Here is a 20619-nt window from a genome sequence, read left to right as displayed (position 1 = left end):
CACACCATCTAGAATCATTATGCTGCTGAGGACACGAATTTTGGTCATTGCATGCTTCCCTCTCTGCCGGAGGGAGACTTCCAGCAGTGCCAATAATAATAATAATAGTGCAGGGACAGCTTTCCCTTCTGCATCCAAGGGAATATTCTCCTGTGAGTGCAGTGGGAACAGCACTGGGTCCCGTGGCTGTGTGGGAAAGAGGAAGGCGCAGTGGCAGAATAAATAACTAAAGCTGTGAAGGAGAAAGGTCCATCTGTTCACAGAGGACCAGGAAAAGGCCAAACATCTGCAAGGTCCCCCCAGTTCATCAGGCATCTGCTCTCTGCTTCCCAGTCTAAAAACCTTCCCACTAGTGGGGAGAGTGGAGCCAGCAGCTTATCTAACACAGGATGGAGACAGCAGAGCTGGGCTGGGATGTGGTGGAGCCAGCTGTCTCCTACTGCAAAGAAGTGTTTTCTTCCAAACTCTAGGAGAGAGCTCTTGTCCTTCGCTCCTTTTCTGAAAAATCCTGCCAATGTTTTGTTTTTTTTTTTTCTTTCAAGAGGAGTGGGTCTTCCAAAGGGGCAAAAATGGTGTTTTGTTCATGTTTATTCTAATGGTTATTGTTAGATACAGACTCCTGATTATGCAGAAAACCTGGCCCTTTCCCTGTCTCATCTCCTCCAGCACATTCTTTACCTTGATTTTCCTTAGGTGTTTTGAAGGATTGTAATAAAGCAAGAGTGTCTGACTAATGTGCTGTGCAGGGAGATCAGTCTTAGGCATCGGAGCCAGGACTGACTGAAAAACATCATCTAAAGCATAATCTTGAGAAGTCTTTGTTCATTGGAGTTGGATTTGTTTGCAAAATCATGTTGGCTGGTTGGAGGGTCATTTACAGAGCAAAGGAGAAAAGTTTAAGAAGCACTCAAATATCCCAGCATTTTTTTAGAACTAACCCCTAAGATATTAATTTCAAAATCTCTCTACTTTTCTTTTTATTTGGTATTGTATTTCACATTATTTGAAATAAAAGATTGGTTTAATTATCGGGCAATGAGGAAGATACTGCAGATATTATTTGACATAATTTTTTAAAAAATCAATTCTGAACTCTATAATAGCATGAGCCAGTGGGTTTCATGGGATTTTATGTATTGGAGCAACATGATTGTCTTAAATTAGTTTTCAGTCTGTTGTTTTTGAGCTGTCTTTGAGCATCTGTATTTAGGACGATACTTTCTTAGGGATTCAGAAGGGGGTTTTTGAGTCCCATCCATGCTCATTTTGGGGAAAATGGGAAGAAATTACTTTCCTGTTAAATAACATCTCTGAAAGTCCTAGGGGAAGTTTGTGTCTTTCAAGAGTAATTCAAAATAGAAGAGAAAAACTTTCGAGGGCTGCAGACCCATCTGCTTCCCATGGCAGAGAGCTTGGAAGTGTTGTGCTGGCTGTGCTGCCCAGCTGGTGCCTGTGCCTGCTCTGGGCTGAGCCTAGGGCTTCAAACCTGGCACAGGTGGCCCAGAAGGCTGCAGGTCACAGGGGTTTGGCTCAGCACCTTCCTGAGAGGTTTGGAGCTGCTCCTTGGCCTTTAGGGGTGCTGCTGAGGGCCTCGGGCCTGGACACAGTGGGATGCTGCCTGGAGATCTGGAGGGTCAAGCAGGGAGCTCATATTTCCTTCCAAAAGCAACAGTTCCTATATATGTGAGAAATCACACTTTTATTAATCTGAAACCTTCCATCCCAGATGCTGCACACACAAGAGCCAACAGCAAACAGCTCTGCTTGCAGCATCAATCTTCATAGGAAGAAATAAAAACATACCAAAGTGGTCCAAATTGCAGGCAGCTGCCTTCCCTGGAGACAAATCCAGTGCTAATGGCAAATGCTCCTTTTCCACCATTAGGAGGTGCTTTCAGAGCTTGCTATCCTGCTCCTGCAGCCTGTGCTGCTCTGTCCTGGATTTTTTTCTCCTTTCTGGTTCCACATCCCATGAAATTCTCAAGGAGACCTTCTCTCTGCTCCCACCTCCCATCTCTATGCCAAGCTGGATGGCTTCACAGCCAATATTTGCTGCTTTGTCTTCCCATCAGCACTTCTGGAAGATAAACATGAGCAAGTTCTATTCTAGAAATTTTGTACATCAGCCCCCTTGTAAAAATCCAGAGTGAGGAGAGGTGGATTCACGTGTGCTTGCACCTGGCCCATCATGTGGCTGTTGTCACTGAGAAGAGCCTGTGATCTTCCCAGCAGTTCTTTACATGAAGCTGTGAACTCCCTGTAGGAAGAGGAAAATGCAAAGAGTGTATCTGCCTGCCAGCAGCAGGGCTGCAGGAGATGGGCTGGCCTGGGTTCTGGGCTCCAGCCCTCTGTGTGTCTTTTGCAGCAGGGAATCCCTGCTTTTGGACAGCTCATGATGCTGCCTTTGTAGGAATCAAGAAGAGTTGGCATAGTTTAGCACATGAGGGAGGTGAATTGGATGGGGTCCATTGCAAGGTTAGACACAGGCTGTTCATTAGTGCAAGTTCTGTGGTTGCCTGTGGTAGGTTTGAGATGTGACTCGGATCTGTGGAGCTGCTTGTTGGTGCCTTCAGGCTTTGTGGCACATCACCTTTTGCTGTGGAATCTGAGTACACCTAAGCCATCTGCCAGTGTTACTGAGCTGTGTAGCCGTTTCCTGAAGCAGTGAGGGGTGAAGCTGAGCATTTAATGGTCAAATAATATGTTATGTCCTGTGCCACAAAACCGATGGGCAGAGCTAAGAGTATTGTGGAGTTCCTCCTGACCATCCACGTCATGATGTGGAGACACGCTGCTGAGTTTAAATTCTCCCATTCTCTCTCCTAGGGGACTTCCTTCCTCCCCCTCCCCCTCCGGTGGATGACCTTGGGAACATCACATCACCACAAGGTGCCTTTCCCCCCCCACCCCCTCTGGATGATGTTTCTTACAATGTACAGGTAAGAAGACAAGAATTTTGTCATTTGTGCAGAACTGATCCAGAAATTGTGGAAATGAATGAATGATAATACAATGAGGTGGCGAAGTTCTGGTTAAAAATCATGGGTCAGGAATAAAGAAGTCAGCTTTAGCAAGCTGTGTTTCCCAAGCAGAGAGTATTTCCATTCAAAACTTGCTGGGCTATTAAAGGATTTTTCCCATCCGGCTTGAATTAGGAGACTAATTGCCTTCTGTCGTTGTGATGGCGGATGGGAGTGGAACCTTCCCAGAATGAATTGTTTTCTGGAATGGCCCTCTCCTTCCATGGACTGTGGAGAGACTTTAGGGCAGTAATCTGATCCTGAAAGTGCTTTGTTTAGATGCCTAAAATTAAGTGAAGCAAATAAGCCCTGGCCCAGGCTACAGTGATGTAATTGAGACCCTTTTCACCCTCTTTTTGCTGGCTTGGATCTTCTAGATCGGCCACCTGGATGGAAATGCAACTTCTAAGATGCTTCAGGTGATGCTAGCATGTCCAGAGTGAATATGGACAGGCCTTGAGCACCTTAACAAGATATGAACGCTTTTGTGCAGGTATTGCAGGTTTGCCTGGAGTGCCGGGTTTCTGTTTGCTCAGGCACATTCTGGAGAAATGCATTCAGACTTCTGGAACAAGGCAGTCAAAGTGATCAAGGATTGAGGAGCTGATCTTCCCAGTGTCTTGTTAGCTGAGCAAAAGGAAGGCTGAGGATGGATCTGGTTGCAAATTTGAAATACGCTTGGGGAATAAACCTGTATTTCAGCTCTGTGTGGGTGTTGGTGCAGGAATAGAAGAGGCTGAGCTTGCCAGAAGTACCTCTGTGTTGGTGTTTAGAAATTTTCAAAGCTCTGGGGCTCCAAAGATCTGGAAGAGCCTTCTGTAGGAAGTAGTGAGAACAAAGAGAGCATGGTCTAGGTTTGAGGCTGTTGGGACTTGTGTAACCACATATCCACACACATGGGGCTGCCCTTGATGGCCCTGGAAGAATCGTGGCAGTCCTGTATCCCTTGGTGGGTTTGAATATGGCAGTAGACCAGCAGGCAGGCATTAAACAGAATTCAAAGGACCTGACTTAGTTTCTGACCCTCTCACCAACTGTAGACTCACTTTGTCTGCTTTGTGCCTTGGGAAAAACAAAACATTCCCCTCCCTCATTGGCTTACTGGGATGGCAAAGCCTCAGTGTTTCCTGCAATGGGCACAAGTGTTGGAAGCAGCCTTTGAGCAGGAATGGGTTAATGGGGATTGTGTTCTCCCTTGCCAGGAAAGGCTGCAGCAGTCAGGGACATTGCCAAGTGCAGAGCATGGCTTTTCCCAGCCTTTGGGGAATGAAGTAATTCCCCAGCAAGTGTTGTTCTGTCTTTCATCTCTCTGAGAAGGGTGGCCCCCATGGGAGCAGGGAGCTTCCAGAGCCCTGGGAAGCCGTGGAGCAGCCGCTCCTGGCAGAGGCAGGCACTGCCTGCATGGAGCAGCCTGGGCAGCAGGAAGGGGCCGTGGTGCCCCACAGGATTCCCCAGGGTCAGGCTTCCCCCTTCGCCCAAGGAGAGGGCCTGGTGTGTTTATTGAAAGGAGCTCACTCCTGCCATGGCTCCACAAGTGTCCCTGAACCACCAAGGCTGTGCCCCTTGGTAGAGCCACTCAGCAGGACGGCTCTTCCCTCTGAACTCATGGGGTTGCTGTTTGTCACACCCTTTCTCTCTGGCTTTATAGAACTGGGGCTGGAACTGTGCTCAATGCTGGGTTTTAGCAAGAGCTTGCTTAGAGCATGATTCCTTTGCATGGAATCCTGCTCAGGGGAAGGGGAGCCCAGCAGCTGTACCTGAGCAGTCCTGCCTGTCACCATCCCAAATGCACTCTCATGCAGCACACAGAGCTCCCTGCCTTTCCCTGTCTTTCATCTGAGATCAGAGAGGTCACCTATTCCTCTCCCTTTTCCCTTCCATTTTCTGTAGGAGATCAGGAGCAGGCAAAAGTCAGGGCTAAAGTCAGGAGCCAGCAGGGTTTTGTGTTGCAAGATCAGCTCCTTATCCTTCAGGAGCAGCAAAAGTCATGCTGAAGCAAGATGTAAAACCCAAGAGAGGAGGGAAAGGGCAGGTGGTGCTGGAGAAAGCTGCCCAATGCCTTTGTGCATCAAACACAGTAATTTTCTCAGCTGTGGACAGGCGTTCTTGTGCTAAAGGAGCAGAACAAATGATGACTGTGTTCCTTCTGCTGTGAGGACATGGTTGTCTGGAGTCAGTGATCTTGTGAACATGTGTTGTATTGGGCTGCAAGAGGCTGATTTTGCTCTCCAGTGCCAGACCATTTAATTTCCATGCCTCAGTTTCCCCATTGCTAAATGTAAGCACTGGGGCAGCAGACCCAGTTCCTGAGCATTGCCCAGACCTGAGGCTGCTGTTTGGGTGGTTTGGCCCCTGTGGACCTAGTGAGAGCCCTCCAGAACTACTCCAGAGTTTGAAATTCCTCTGTTCCATCAAATCAGCCATTTTACATCAGAAATCTCTCTCTGGATAGTGCAGAGCTGATGACAGCTTATGAAGTATGTGTGCTGTGGGGCTCCAGGTAAAGCTTTTTATACTAGGTGTTAAGTTGATGAGGACAGCAGGATAAATGTTTAGTTTATTATCAGTTTGTGTGTTACTGTTACCAGAGGGCTGAAAGCTGCAGAGCTTATTGCAGTTTAAGCTGTAGCTTAAGAGCAGCAGTTAAAATAATACCCAGTTTTCATAGACCTGTTTATCTCTGGATCTCTATTTGGACAGTGGAACTGGCCACTTAGGATCAGATCCAAAAAGGTACTTTAGTATCTGACTTATGCTCTGATGGAAATTAGAGGAGGGCTGGATCATAAAATACCTTAGTGATAGATCTGGCATTTTCTTGTAATTTCTGTTTTCCCATCTAGATCTGTCATATTTGGATTCACAGCAGGGCTGTGGGGAGGAAAGGGGAAGGAAATTTAAACCCTTTTCTTATTAACTGGAATGCCTTTTTTTTTTAGAAAATTTTAAAAAAAGGAAAGAAAAGGCAATATTTATTTTTAAAAGAGTGTGTTTGGGCTGGGAGAGAGTTGTGTTGGGAAGTTCCCCTTTGGCTGCAGCGGGGGAAGGCAAGGACTTGTTCCCAGAATGGTGCTGAGGGCGTGGTGGTGGCGTGTTTAACAAATAAGGACATGAGCAAAGAGCCTTTTGCCACGTTGGCCTGGGCTCAGTTTGAAAGAGAAAGAAAAAAAAATTTTGGACGGGAAGAAAAATGAAATCACTGTTTGTCAAAGGGAAATAGATAGATCTGGGAGGGAGGGAGGCAGATTTTTATTATGTTTTTGCCTTCTAGTTTCAAAACAGGCATCTGCCCAGGCCAGGGAAAGCCAAAGTGAGAAATTCTCATCAGCTGCCTCTCAAGCACCCTGTTTGCTCACAGAGAGGGACCCTCACTCATGGCTCTGGCAATTCCTTCCTTCCTAGCCAGGCAGGGCTGCACAGCTGTGTGAAAATCCAATTCCTGTCCCATGCCTTGTCCTTGTGAAGGCTGTCTCAGGAGTCATGGGTGCTATGGCTTTGAAATTACTGGTTCTATCTAAAGGGGAGGGTCAGAGCCCAGCATTTCATGTTGGGGCAGGATCTGGGTGGCTCAAGGCAGATGTGACCTTCAGCTGCCAACCTGCCAAAGGCCACCTTGGGAAAACATCCATTTAGAGATCTCTACTAATTACCTGCATGTGCTGCATCTGCAGATGGGTCTGATTTTCTTTTGGGATCTGAGATGCTGCCACAGCATGGGAAGGAGAGGATTGTGTTGAGCTGGGATGGCACCTCTTTCCCAGCAGCCCCCAGCTGTTATCAGTGTGGCTTTTATTGACAGGCCACAAAACACTTGACAAAAGAAATACCACTCTCTTCATGATAAGGAAGCTGGAGCAGGGAAAGTGCTTTGCCTAGGTCATCAGGCTGACCAGCAGCAGACTAAAAATAAGACCGAGATCTCCTGTGTCCCAGAGCAGTTCTGCCTGCTACATCCCAGAGCCTCATCACTGTAATAACTGCAAATTAATGACTAAACACCATCAGTGCCTGAGCATAGGAACAATTTGGGATATATCAAAGCAGATGTGAAAAAGTGGCTTTAGGTTGGGGGTTAAAGTGAAGAAAAAATTGGACTTTGAATAGTTGCATGAAGTGCAATATAAAGAATTTTAATACAGCAGTTCTTGTTATAACCTCTATGTTTGTAGGGGCTGCAGGACTGCAGTGACATGGGCAGGGAACTGTGCCCACATTCAGAGCTACTGAAGTCTCCAGTGGTGTTGTCCTATTGTGATGTGCAGAAAATCAGCCAAAGGGCTCGAGTTCCTCTTGCCAAGGAGTTTTGGAAGGGGAGAGGCTGCAGCGCGTTCTGGAGGCGTGTGTGCCTTCCTCTTGTTCCGAGACCCGTCTCACTGCTCCTCGGAGCTGGGAGAAGGTGGGAATGTGTTGATAGGTGTGAGAGCCTCATCCTCGCTGGGGAGAGGCTGCCAGGTGTTTTGTGTCTGACCCCGCTCCCCGCGAGCGGCGGCGGTGGTGCCTCTGTGGGCTCTGACTCACTGGCTGAAGGAACAGCCAGGACACAGGAATTGGTTTTGGTTTTTGGGGTTTTTTTTGTTTGTTTTGTTTTTTTAAAAGCTCACTTCTGAATTTTGGGTGCACATCTTGGCAAATAGCTGGGGAGGAGAGAGCATGAATTTTGCCATTGGGGATTGCTGCCTTAAATAGCTCATCTCCTGTTCAGTGGCTGGGCTCTGCCTGCTGGTGCTGGGCTTGCTTTAAATCACCTGCCTTTTAATGTGTGGAGAAGCTGAAAAGGCCAAGAGAGCAGAACATGTGTTCAGCCTCCCTCTAGTGCTAGATTTTGTTAATCATCAGGATTAGTGGCCTGGTTGTAGGTGCTTGCTGGCAAGGAATGTTGGTACCACAGGGCAGCTCTCGCTGCTGGCGGGGCTGCCTGACTCCAGGAGGGATCAGTAACTCCCAGAAACTCTGTAAATAAAGCCACAGTCTGTGTGCATTGCTTGCCATTCGAGATCCAGCTTTCACAGATTTCTAACTGTGACTTCTAACCTGATTTATTAAAATCCATGCGATAAGCATCTGCCTTTTATCTAAATTGAAGCTGTGTCCAACAGTATAAATAAATTACCTGGTAATGTTAACCCTTTTACTCAAATCTTGTCTTTGAAGGAATGCTTTTTATCTGTTTCCTTCCTGCCTTCCTCATATGTTTGAGAAACAGGAATGTTCTGTGCTCTAAGTTAAACTTAAACAGATAACCTGTATGTTCTCTGAATGTTTAAATGCTCACTGGGTCTCTACAAGTCAGTAAGTGTTTGCTCTATAATAAGGGGATTTCGGTTCTAGGGTGAAAAAACTCAGTAATATAGCATCTGAATATGTTGATGAATATTGGGATGCATGAGAGATAAAATGCATGCATTACTTCTATGTGTGTATATATATATTTACACCCTATAGATATATGTATGAGAAAGGAATCATGAGTGGAGATATAGAGCAGACTTTCACATTGTTGGAAGCAAGCATGCATGTTTTATCCCTGCTGCTTTTTCCTCCCTTTTTGTGGGTAGCGTGATCAGTAGATCCAGGATCACAAGAGAAAAGGAACACTGAGCACTTCTTTCAGGCAGCTCTTGATGCATCCCATCTTATACACATGTTTATTTTACAATGCCAAACCACATTCTATTTTAAATCTTTAATGAACCTCTGTTCCCATCCATGTAACTTTCCAATTCTTACTCTCTTCAGAATAGACAAAGATGCTTATTATAAACCACAAATTTTACTGAAAGGGTAAACTGAAAAAGTTTTAATTGTGCAGTGGGAGCCTGCCATTCATCTCCCTGCCTGGCTATTAATATCTTGGCAATGTTATAATGCAGCACAGCCTTTAACAGCTGAACCTCTCAGCAAGGACTACAAAGTAAGCAAGGACCCAAACAGTTAACTGTGCTTATTATTGTCATCATGCTTATTACTGTGTTATTTAATGTATTTGTTATGTTACTGTTTAGTACAGTCACCCAGCACACAGGATGTGCCAGGACCTGCACACTTGTGCCTTCTTTGGCCGGGGAGCTCTGTGCTGAGGCTGGGAGATGCTTTCAGAGATGAAACAGGGCAGCTTTTGATAATCTGCCATGCAGCAGGTGATGAGGTGAAGGAACAGAAGAAAGCAAAAGCCTGGTACAGGTCATGTGTAAATATGGGTATGGGACCTACTAGAAAGTTGTGAGAGGAAACAGAAAGGTCAGAAATGTTGGTGCTTATGAGGGTCAGAGCTGATCAAGGTAAATCACATGTTAAGACACATGTGCCACATGAGCCCAGACAGAAGCCTGGACTCCCCCAGTGCTGTGCCCAGGACTACAAACCCTGGTGGGCATCTCCTTGGTCCTGTGGACACATCTCTGAGGGACACTGTCACAGTGGAAATGATGGAGTCAGCCACAGCTGGCAGCTGCAGAGAGTTTAATCTGTAACCTGGATTATACCCATGGGTAATAGAGACATGAATGTGGAAAGTAATAGTGGAGGCATGGAGAGCATGCAGAGAAAGCAGGCAATTTTATTCTGTCAGAACATGGCTGGTGACAGACCAAAAGCAAGCAAATACATCATTGTATCTAAGGTAGAATTATTTAAGCAGAGGGAAAATAAAAAGATAATGACGATGTGGGAATTCTCCTATCGAAGCGGATGAGCTGTGTGATGTGACAGAGTGAGATAACATGACCTATGCAGAAGAAGCTTCCATTCTTCCCATATCTGAGTGCTGTTCAAGTCTGCTGTTGGGTTAACAGGTCCTAGGAAAAATCTCTTGCAAGATGGGTTGCTCTTGTCTCAGATCCTGGTTAGCCTGTGTTGCATTAGGGAACTATAATGCAGCAGCAAGTCTAAAACAGACTGTCAGTAACAAGAAAATGCTAAAAACTGCAGCAGACAAATTATTATGCCTCTTTTTGAAGCTGGCTGGCATTGGAAAAGGTGGTTTAGAAAGTCAGTCTTTCCATGCATCTTGGGCATAGTGGTAGTCTGGAATGTGACAGAGCAGAGTCAGGTTCCCACCGTGGGTCTGTGCAGTGTAGAAAGGAGCTTTGGCCAAACAAGATAAAAGGAAATAGAACTCTGCTGCTTGGGGAATCCAGTTGTGGCCTAAATTCGGTTTTAGAGCCCTGGAGTTTTTCAAAGAGTAAGGCAAACTTCATCCTATTTTTGATGAAAATTTTATCTGGCAGCAATGAGATGTGGATATGGAGAAGTTGTGAGAGCATCTAATTTCCAAGAATGGAAATGGCTGAAATGCAGGTTCCTGTCTCTGTTTTTCAGTTTCCATCACTGGTGAAAAACAGCTTCAGCTGCCATGAAGGGTGGTTTTGTTGTTAGAAAATGTTGCCTCTGTGGGGAGTGTGTGGCACAGTGACTGAGCAAGCTGGAAGATGGTAGAAATACCAGTGAGAAATGTTGCAGCCAGAGCTGAAGGAATTTGTTCCAGACATGATTTTAAGTGTCTGCTACCATAAAACTCCCATCTTTGAAGGACCATTCTCCACAATTGTATTTTCCAGTTTGATTTGCTGATTAAAATGCAGGATGTTGATTAGCTTTAACACAAAACAGGTAAGGAAAAGCATCTGGAAAACATCATGTGACTGCTTTACTATTGGCTTTAATGGTGATAGAAGTAAAATATAAACATTTGGGAAAGCTGTAGCAACCCCCAAGTGTTGCTGAAGCCAGTAAGCAACAAAGGTGCTTTACAAACTCCTGTCATGCAGCAGTCCTGAGGCACAGCTCCTTCCCTCTCCATCTCCACGTTTTTCTTTTGCCATGGAAACTGCCTCACGTCACTTTAAAGGTCTGGCCTTCCTCCCCAGCTCCTGGGTTGCCTGCCCCTTCCTCCCCTGTCTCTGGCTCTGCAAACTCCTCCAGTTCAGCCCTGCAGTCCCTCTCTGCGTGTTCCTGAAGGATGCCCCTGCTGAGGGCTGCAGATACCCATGGATGGTGCTTCAGGGAGCATCTGTGGTCACTTCTGAGCTCAGGGGAGACTCTTAGAGATATCTAGGTAAGGAACACACTTTCAGTGCAGAAGTTTGGCTTCTGTGGCATGTTGACCTCAGCAGAATTACAGTTAAATGCTGTTTTCCTGAGGTCTAATGTGTGCTGGGGTCTAATGTGTGCTTTTCTGAAGCATGAATTCTCATTGAAAGACCTCACTTTACATTCATTTATCTGTATGTGGACAATATCAAACTTCAGAGCTCACCCAGGAGGGATCTGCACAGTGGATTCCATTTTAGGGCAGCATAAATTATTGTTCAGCTTTCTGTGTGATTTGGGTGTCCCTTTTCTTCACTCCAAAGTGTTCCCACTTAGCAGATGTGTAGAATGTAGGGTGTCCAAACAAGACAATCGTTAAAAAAGAAATAAAAACCCATGGTCAGCCAACGAAATCCAATACCTGACACACAGCCTTGAAGGGAATGTAGAAGTGAGTCTAATGGTTTGGAAAATGAGATTGCAAATTTTGTGAAGGCGAGAACCTTCTTCAGTGAGTCAGACTGTGGGGTTTGCCCAGCTGAGCCCTGCCTGCCCCATGAACTGCAGCCACTGACCACCCCCAAAACGTGTAGACTGAGGCAGAGTCCAGATTTTCCCCTTCTCAGCTTTGAGACATACAGTAGATTTTTAACATGATTCATTTCCTCAGAAGCCAAACCCAAGCCATTGACTTTCATGTAGTTTTATACATCCATTTTGCTGACATTTTGCCAGGTTCTCTGGGAATCCTTGCAAACATTTTGGCACTCACCCCTTCTATTACAGCAAAACAAGCAAACAAACTGAGAAATATGTTATATGTTTAATTTCTGGACTTAGTGCTTACTCAGGCTCTGAAAATTGACCAGCCAGTTTTAATTTTACTTTTTTCTCATTAGTGATTTCCTAATAGCTTCACAGCCCATGCTCAGGAATGCTTTCTCAAATTCAGAGAAGCTTGGCTGTATGCTTAAACTTCATTAAAGTTGATAGAACTTAAGCACACGTGTAAAATTAAGCATATGCTTATATTTTATACAGTCTTTTTGCAGGTGACACAAACAGCTGCATATGGGTTTCCAATATGTGATTAAATTCCAAAAGGAGTTTTTAAAAACAGTTTTAGTCAACCTTAATTTTCTGAAATTGGTAGCTTTAACAAAACCTATCTTTTTTGATTTAAATTGCCTGAGATGTGTGCCTTTTAAAAATCTCTTTATTTAACTGTCACAATATGCAGTCTTGTGTGGGATAGAGTTTGTTCATGTAAATTTGATTTCCAGTTAAACTGGTGCAAACACAGAGTGATGTCAGTAGATCTTTATGGACTGGCAGAGCTGTTTCTTTCTCACCTCTGCCGAGGTGGGGGCCAGGCAGAGCCCTTAAATTGTCAGCTGTGCCCTTCTGCCTCATGCAGATCATAAAGCTTTGCCTGGTCACCCAGGGAGACCAAAGGCATCCAGCCTTGAGCCACAGACATCAAGGCGGGGAGAAATCTTGGAAGTTTGTTTTAACATTTAATTGCCAGCAGTATTACACTGATGATAAATGAGTATCTCTGTTATTTCTAAATGGAATTTCCCTAGCTTTGGCTTCCCGACTGCTGTGTGTTTTTTCTGTTTTGCTAGATTGGAGAGTCTTGTGGTATCTGGCGTTTTCATTCTGTGAAACTGTTTAGTTATTGCTCTCGAGCTACTCAGTCTCCTTCATAGGTGAAACCAAGTGAGTTCTTTACGTGTCTCCTTTTCAGCTGTTTTCTGCTTTTTTTGGGGCATCTCAGATTCCTAAGCTACTGCCTCCCATGCTGGACACAGTATGTCAGTGCCAGACTCACCACAAGTGTTGAAAGAAGTAAAATCACCTTCAGCTCTGCGCTTTCTGGTGCCTGGTGGGAGATGGTGTTTGGTGTGGTTTTCCCCTCTGGATATGAATGCAGAGTCGTGGGGCTGGGTGTGACAGATTGCCTTGAGTGCAGGTGTGTGCAATTTGTGGCTTGTCAGACACATGCCATGCTGTCCGAGGCATCCTCCTCTTACCTCTTTTCTCATGCCAGAAAAGGAAAGAGGAAGATCAGGACTTGGCCAGGATGTGAAGATGAAGGGAGTCTTTGCTCTTTCATATCACCAATGGATCTTTTGAAAATGTAACATTCGTGTCATATGAATTAGTGGGAACAACTTCTGTTATTGCAGGGGACACCTAATGAGATATTTGGTTTCTACATTGATTAAACTTTGCAGCTGTATTGGGGTAATTGGCTGCTCTTTGGTTATGGTTCCCCTTGGAGGCAGATGATGAAATATCCACTACGTTCTCCTATTTCTCAGTTTTTCTGTAAGCAGCAATGCTCTGTGGGGAACATCAGCTCTGCTTGATGGCTAATTAGACATTAATTTGGGACTGTATTGGAGCAGATTTTAAGTTGGTGGGGGAGTGGACAAAGAAAGGGGAAACTTTTAACAGTCACCATAATTGTCAATAATGAGTCCTAATGTAATTGCATTAATTAAAAGAAAAGGGATATATTCCCTGCTGCTGTAAAGTTAGTTAAAGTCAGTGAAAGTCATGCTGGGTCAAAAAAACTTCATGACCAGCTCTTCTTGCCCTGTGGACAGACAGGTAGCACTGTCTTGTCCAAAGTGTAAAGAAAAAAATTATATATCCCAGTTCTTGTTGTATATTCGGCTGATGAACAGGAATGTTTCACAAATTCAATTTAATTCCCAAGGACGAGTAATTGTAACTCCACCCGGAGAATATTAAATTGCCTTAATGGAAAAATAAACTGGTTTTATTCTCCCCCTTCTCTCCCCACCTTCCCCATTCAGTTTGCAAATAACTTTATGTGCCTCCTTAGTTTATTAATACACTTCTCATCTTGCTGCTGATTTTGCATCTGGTAGCACTTAACACAGACAAGACTCCCAAAGCTTTTGATCAGACATGTTAAGTAAACTCTCATGACTGTCGGGTCTGCTGCTCTGGCAGATGTTGGCTCACGGGACTCCTCCTCTCTCTTCATTCCCTGGCTGTTCCTTATCAAATCCATCCTGTTGCTTTCATGTGCTGAGGATTGTGGTGCCTTTCCCCACATATTCCCTGGCCCACAGCATGGAGATCCTCTGGTCAGCTGAAGGGCATTTGTTGTTTTGCTGTTTTTTGGTGGAGAGCCTAGGGAAGCATTGCACTTTTAAAAGCCCCATTTAGCCAGCCTTAACATTTCCAGGACTTACTTCAGTGAGAAAAACAAAACAGTGAGGAGCCCACAGAAGCTGGGTGCAGGTTTATGTGCCCGAGGTGGAGGTGCCAGCCTGTGCTGCAGCAGGGAGCTGGGTAACACCATCCTGAGGCTGAGGGGACTGGACAGCACAGGGCCTCTGTGTTGGCATCTGCAGTTCCAAGGCTCCTACAAGCACACTCCTGGGCTGCAAGGAGAATTTGTTGTGTGCTGTTTGCTGCATCTTCTTTATTCCTGTTGCATAATTGCCTTCTGTTGTCCTCAGGGGTGGCAGAGGGACAGGGAATATTGCAGATCTTCTCGTGGTGTATTGTTCATGTCCCATCAAATCAATCAGTCATCCACTGCTGGCGTTTGATCCAGGGTTTCAGCAGAGTGTACCCCAAGGCCATGGATCCTGTTGGCTAAACTTCTGTGATGCCCTTCCATCCTTTTTTATCTCTGCTCATTCATCTAATATCCGTGGCCAATTCTTGAGAACTCTGGCCTTACCACAGGTGTTAGTGGCAAAATCTTCCCCCTGGTGTTAGGGGCAGGAGCTGCTGGAAGGGAATGTAGTCCTGGATTGCTTTATTGCTCATCCACACTGGTGGCATCCTGCCCCCACCAATGAGCTGGTGTTGGGGCTGAGGCCCTGCTCAGGATGAAGAGGGAGCAAGAGCCTAATAAACAGTGGTGGAAAATGACCACAGGCCCCACTGACCCACGATCCAGTTGCTAGCCACAGCAGTGGCTCAGACCCAGCCCTGTCCTGGGAAATCAGGGCCATCCTGCAACAGAATTGCAGCTGGAGCTTGAATGGCCTGGACAGGGGTTTGTTGTCTTCTGGCATGTTTTGTCAGGTCTTGGATGGCAAATACAGAGAATGAAAAGTCCTTTAAGGAGCTAGCTTGGCCCAAGGGATTAGTGTCTTCATCTGGTGGCCTGGAGGAACTTGGTTGTAGATCTGAGTTTCAGCACCTTGCTCCCACCCCTCTGCCTGCATTCTGGTATCCAATTGATAATAAACTCCTTGGGACGGGGATGTTTCCTAGGTATTGTGTGAACAGTGTCTGTCACACTGATCTCTAGGGAAATATAAATCTCTATTATCATACAGATTCATAACTACAACAAAGTCTTTGCTTTTTTTTTTTTTAATCTGTGCATCCTGGGAGGCTGAGTGCAGATGGCTGTAGTTTCTGTTGTCTCTGCTAGAAGAAAGGAAGGAATGGGTTTCCAGGTGTTGGGCCAAACCCTGGCACCCAGGGCTGTGGTCAGTTATTTACCTGCAGAGACTGGAATGTACCCTCCAGCAGATGTGACTCCCAGCAGGTGTCAGAAGGTGGATAGAAAACGCAGATGGAGACTTCATATGAATGTCTCTAGAGCCAAATAAATCACTAGTGACCAGAGAAAAATGTAAAAGGGAAGCACAGAACATTTTATATTTATTGTGTGTCTTGGAGTTTTCTTCCATGAGTTTCTCCTGCTGCTTTTGAAATCTTTGTAAACTCATAGCAACCACAATGTCTTGCAGCAGAAATAGCTCTGCAGCCTAGCAGTGTGTTGTGTGACAAAACACCTACCCCTTTTCCTTTGTTTTGAGACTGATGCCTCCTAGTTTCATGCTTTCTTGTTATCTGCCTTATCTGTATTTTTTCTTTTTAAAAATGTTTTCTTATTTGTCCTTTTCATAAACTTCTTACACCATGGTGAGTTTTTAAATCAGCTGTTAAGGTTTTGCTAGGTGTCTCCTAGCAATGCTTAACAAATAACTTCCCTTCATCTGCTTGTTTGTTTGCCCCAGCTGAAAGCCCATGCAGTTCTTCACCACACCTTGTTGCTCCAGAAATGAGTTCAGTCTGGATACCCAGTACTGTTTGTGTTTTCCATGGCTGGGGAAATTAATTGTGGGACTGTGGCTACCCCAGACTAATTGCTGTAGGTGTGGCTGAGCACAGATTCCTTTACCCCACTGTGCATTCTGCAGTTTGTTGTGGCACAGATGCTGGTATGAACTTTGACAAGGGAAGATATTTGGCACATTCACTGGCCCTTTGTGGGCACAGCTTCCTTTACCCCACTGTGCATTCTGCAGTTTGTTGTGGCACAGATGCTGGTATGAACTTTGACAAGGGAAGGTATTTGGCACATTCTCTGGCCCTTTTTGGGACCATATAGGCTGGTGTGTAGTAGATGATCACCCTCACCCTGTTCAAGCCCTGTTCCAGGTAGGCCTGACCTGCCTCTTTACAGTGAAATCTTCAAAAGTGGCTGGAGTCAAAGAAACACTGTTCACTTAAATGACAGTGGCACCTGAGAGGGACCAAATGGTGCCTTCTTTAAACTTTTGAAGTGTTTTCCTTTGGTCCTGCTAACATCCAGCAACACAAACCAGGTAAAACTATTCTGTGCCTGAAAGAATGAAAGAGCAAGGGGAAAAAATAAATCAAAACCTAACTTCCCTTTGGCTTTTATCCTTGATGTCATCAAAAGACTCAAAAGGATATTTCAGGCCTGGCTTCAGCCTGATGGAACAGCAGGGAAGTTCTTTTCTATTAGATCCTTGATACAATCACATCTGGTGAAATCACTGTGGTCACATCTGCTGAAATCTTCCGTCATTTCAGATTTGTTTCAAAAGACTCAATCTTTCTGTTTTTAAAGGGCACGACTTCTTTTCCAGCCCTCCTTGGTGCCTGGAACAGAGATTAGGCATCAATCAGGGATCTCAGCCCCCCGGATGCTGCAGTCAGCTCCTGTCTCCATGTGCCTGCGTGGGGGGACAGCCTCTTGGGGCTGTTTAAATTTACATTAGGGAATTTGAAAGAAAATGTTTACACTTGTCTGTAGGCTTAGGGGAGAATAGACACAGCAGCTCTTAAGGGTGCTTCATATTCCTGATAGATGCCCTTCAGTGTGCATCTTTTTTTGCCACTGCAATGTCTTTTGGGGCTTTGGATGGCTTTTGTGACCTTGGAAAGGAGAATGAATAAGAGACGAGGTAGCAAGGGTGTGTGTCTGAAAAGAACCTTGCCTCTGGCAGTGATATTGTTAGAGAAAGTGCAAAGAAAGAAAAAAAAAGGAAAAATTAAACACAAGTCCCAGCCTGAAGTGTATCAAGACTGAATCACTTCCTTTCTTCTTCCTGGTTAACATTTCTCACAGTCTCTTCTTGTCAGTACAGTGGATACTATTGACATCAAACACTATTCTGTCCCTCACCTGTCCCCAGCTAAAATAGGAAATAAGAATTGCACCCTTCTGGCTCTGTCTGCATCTCTGTCTAAGCCCAGTGCCCAAGGCCATGGAGCACAAGGAGAGGCTGACTCCTGTTTTGTGTGCCCTTCCCACCACCTCAGTGCCTATCCCAGCCTGCAGAGTTTGGTGAGTGGCTGCCATGGGTGCAGCCTGGTGGAAGCAGGCAGTGGGCACTGAATTCATCATCTCTACCACCTCATCTGTGGCTCACTGGCTTTTACTGGGGGAAAAGACAGTAAAGTCTTTTAGGGCTGAAGTCCTTATGTACCATCTACTCACTCACAACTCCTGATTTGCCTAAATTCCGCTTGCTCCTCTTGTGACCTTTGTCCTTCCTTTGCCCCAGAAGGCTTTTCTGCTTTTCCCTGTTCTTGGGGTGTGTAAATGCAAGAAGTGTTGATGTGTTACAGCTCAAAGAGAGCTCCCAAGCACCTCAGGCTAAAACCAATGTACCAGGAGCAGAAGGCACTGTGGGCCTCCAGCTTTGTTTTGAGTCATTAGCTGTGACCTTTCCTAATATCCATGGTGTTCATCTCCAGTTTTCACTTGTGAGTTGGGAGGTTATCAGTGACCTGTGATAGCAGAGCGTGTGGAATGAGCTGATGTACAGGAAAGGTTGTGTGTTTAGCTGCAGCTCTGCTGTCTTGGAGGTGTCTGCACAGATAAACCAGCACTACATTTCCCACGAATGACAGCTCACCTTCCAGGGACACAGTTCAGAGGATGAGCTGGCCACAGCACTCAGGAAACATGTGCTGAGCTTGACCTCTGTTAGACAAGACTTTTGAGGTGTATGAGAGATGGTGGATATTGATGCTGGAAATTTACACTACGATGAGCAAAGTCAAATACCCAAAGTATTCAGGAGTTTGGCCATTGCCTTGTGCTGGTAGAAAATACACACTGGGGCTCTGGAGTTGCTTGTAGCCCGCCACCCATGTCAGCAGGTCACTGCTGCAAAGCCACACTCCGTGTTTCCCTGACACAGCAGCACCACCTGGCACCAGCAATTGGCTGAGAGGCCAACCTGGCAGCCCACATGGCATCTCTCATCTCAGGGCTAATGCCTGGCCTGAGCTACAGCCCTGCAGGGCAGAAAACATGGCATGGAGAGAGGGGAAAACAGAGTAAAAGAGATGGCTGGGCCTGGGTAGGGAAAGGAATTTGGAGCAGGAGCTAGTAAGGACATCTGGGAGCCAGATTCTTCTCTGTGAGCCCACTGCAAGGAGCTGGCTTGGTTTAACAAGAGACATTCTTGTTCCTCTGCTGAAAGCTGCAAAATATGATAAGAGAAGGTGATCTAGGGTTGTGGGAAGAGGTGACATCTAGGGAAATCATTGTGTTTTTCATGTCTTTTAGCTCAGGGAGTAGTCTTACAACTCTTTAGCACAGTGAGGCAAAATTTGAGACCCTGTGTTGACCTCTGCACTGTATGTTCTATAATGAATGTTCCTTGGAGTGGTGTGGGGGACCTGTGGCACTGACTGCTGCTAGCTTGTAGGATTAGCAAAAGTAAAGCAAATTTTCATCAGAGCAGAGTGGGTTGATGGGGCTCAGGAGTGGATTGCCATCAGAGCTGCTCTGAGCTGCACACCAGGAATTCAGGGGCAGACAAACAAGCCAAGCAGTGAAGCTCTCTGCTGTTTTTCTCTGTCTTGACTCAGAGCAGGGGCTGAGCCAGGGGATAGGAGTGTAGGCGTTGCAGAAGTTCACGTGAGTGGATAGTCTCTGGCATGAGTAATCTGTTGGACTGGGTTGGCTTACGTTTGCTTTTTGTCGAACTCACGTTGGCTGAGCCAAAGATAGCATCCTTTTTCTTTTTAAACCCATTTTTCCATATTCTCCTGGCTGGAAGAGGGGGCGCAGAAGCGACATGTCTGCAACAATGCCATAAATCCAGACAGAAATAGAATTAGCAGTTCCCTCTGGTTCCGGTGTTTGTATCTGCAGGGCTCTGAGCTAAACCAGCCCGGGCTCCTCGCAGCAGAGCTGTGTCTGTGTGAACCTGTTGTGCCTTGGGACCTGGAGCTCGGGTTTTGTTCCAGAACAATGCCATAAAACTTTTACAGGAACGTCATGACAAAGAGCATGGGAAGAGGAATAGCTTAACCCTCTCTTGCTGAAGTTGGTGTTGCAAATGCTCCGGTTTGCCCACGCAGCAAATCCTTGGGTTGAATATTGAGCGCTCTAGGGAGAGAGAAAATTCAAGATTTGTGGGGATGGGGAAGAAAAAGCAACCACAAACCTGTCTTTGTGAGGATTACCATTTCCTAAATGTCTTTAAAGTCCATTTCTGCCCCAGTAGGCCCTGGCATACATCGGTAGTGTCATTTGTTGGCACTGTTGCACTGCATTATGTTCCTGCATTTTAGAGTTGGGCTCTTAATCTATGTTGATTATGTTTTAATTGAATAAATAAATCAGAGCCCAGAATCAATAGAGATGCTTCTGTGCTGTTTTATTTTATTTTTCTAGGTTTCCTAAGGACATTTAACTTTTACAACCTTATAACTTGTTCTGCAGCATTTGCTAGTCAGCTATTGCATAATTGTTCTGGGGAATGAGAACCTGGGAATAATATGGCCCAGAAATGCTAGGAAGCAGAAATGAAATTGGCTGATCTCATCTGCCACCATCCCATCTCTCCAGGGTCAGGGTACCAAGCAGGTCCTGCGTGGACTCTAGTGTTATTCCTGGGTCTACCATTGGCTTGATTTATCACCTCACGTGTTGGGGCCTTGGATGCCCTTTGCATCTCCCCTCTCCTTTCCAGGCTGAGTTTTGGCTGCTTAGCTTCAAAATTCTCTGGAGTGCAGCAATCACAGATTTTCTGTCTGAGAAGCCTGTGGCAGTTACAGGCCAACAACTGGAAGACGAAGAAAAACCAAACAAGAGCCATGAAGTGGAAAAGAAGTTGGACTTCTGCAGATTTAAAAATCCAGGTGCCTGCAGTTAGCCCCGAGTAATGATCTGGGCTAATTCCTGTGAAAAATATTTCTTTTTTTGAACAATGGTTTGGATGGAAAGACTTTGGCTCTATGATAAAAATAGGCAAGAAGATTCGAGTTTGTAAGTATTTTCTAACCTGAC

The 20619-nt window shown here is 45.5% G+C and overlaps 1 protein-coding gene across 3 annotated transcripts in view; it reads left to right on the top strand.

Moving 5' to 3' along the window:
• Positions 1-20619, top strand: part of LPP (LIM domain containing preferred translocation partner in lipoma) — a 200726-nt gene that overhangs the window by 27969 nt on the left and 152138 nt on the right. For 2 of the 3 annotated variants that reach the window (XM_054282953.1, XM_054282950.1), the window contains exon 2: positions 2827-2939. In XM_054282953.1, the coding sequence (XP_054138928.1) occupies positions 2827-2939 (113 nt within the window). Of the gene's footprint in view, positions 1-2826; positions 2940-4303; positions 4307-20619 lie in introns of all 3 variants that reach the window. The other variant, XM_054282952.1, reaches the window with a different exon arrangement.

Source organism: Melozone crissalis, unplaced genomic scaffold (assembly GCF_028551555.1).
Source record: "Melozone crissalis strain CALT ecotype California unplaced genomic scaffold, PUWL_Pcris_2 ptg000034l_1, whole genome shotgun sequence".
Lineage (NCBI taxonomy): Eukaryota > Metazoa > Chordata > Aves > Passeriformes > Passerellidae > Melozone > Melozone crissalis.
The sequence above is the reverse complement of the archived record's forward strand: the minus strand, read 5'-3'. Positions and strand labels throughout refer to the sequence as shown.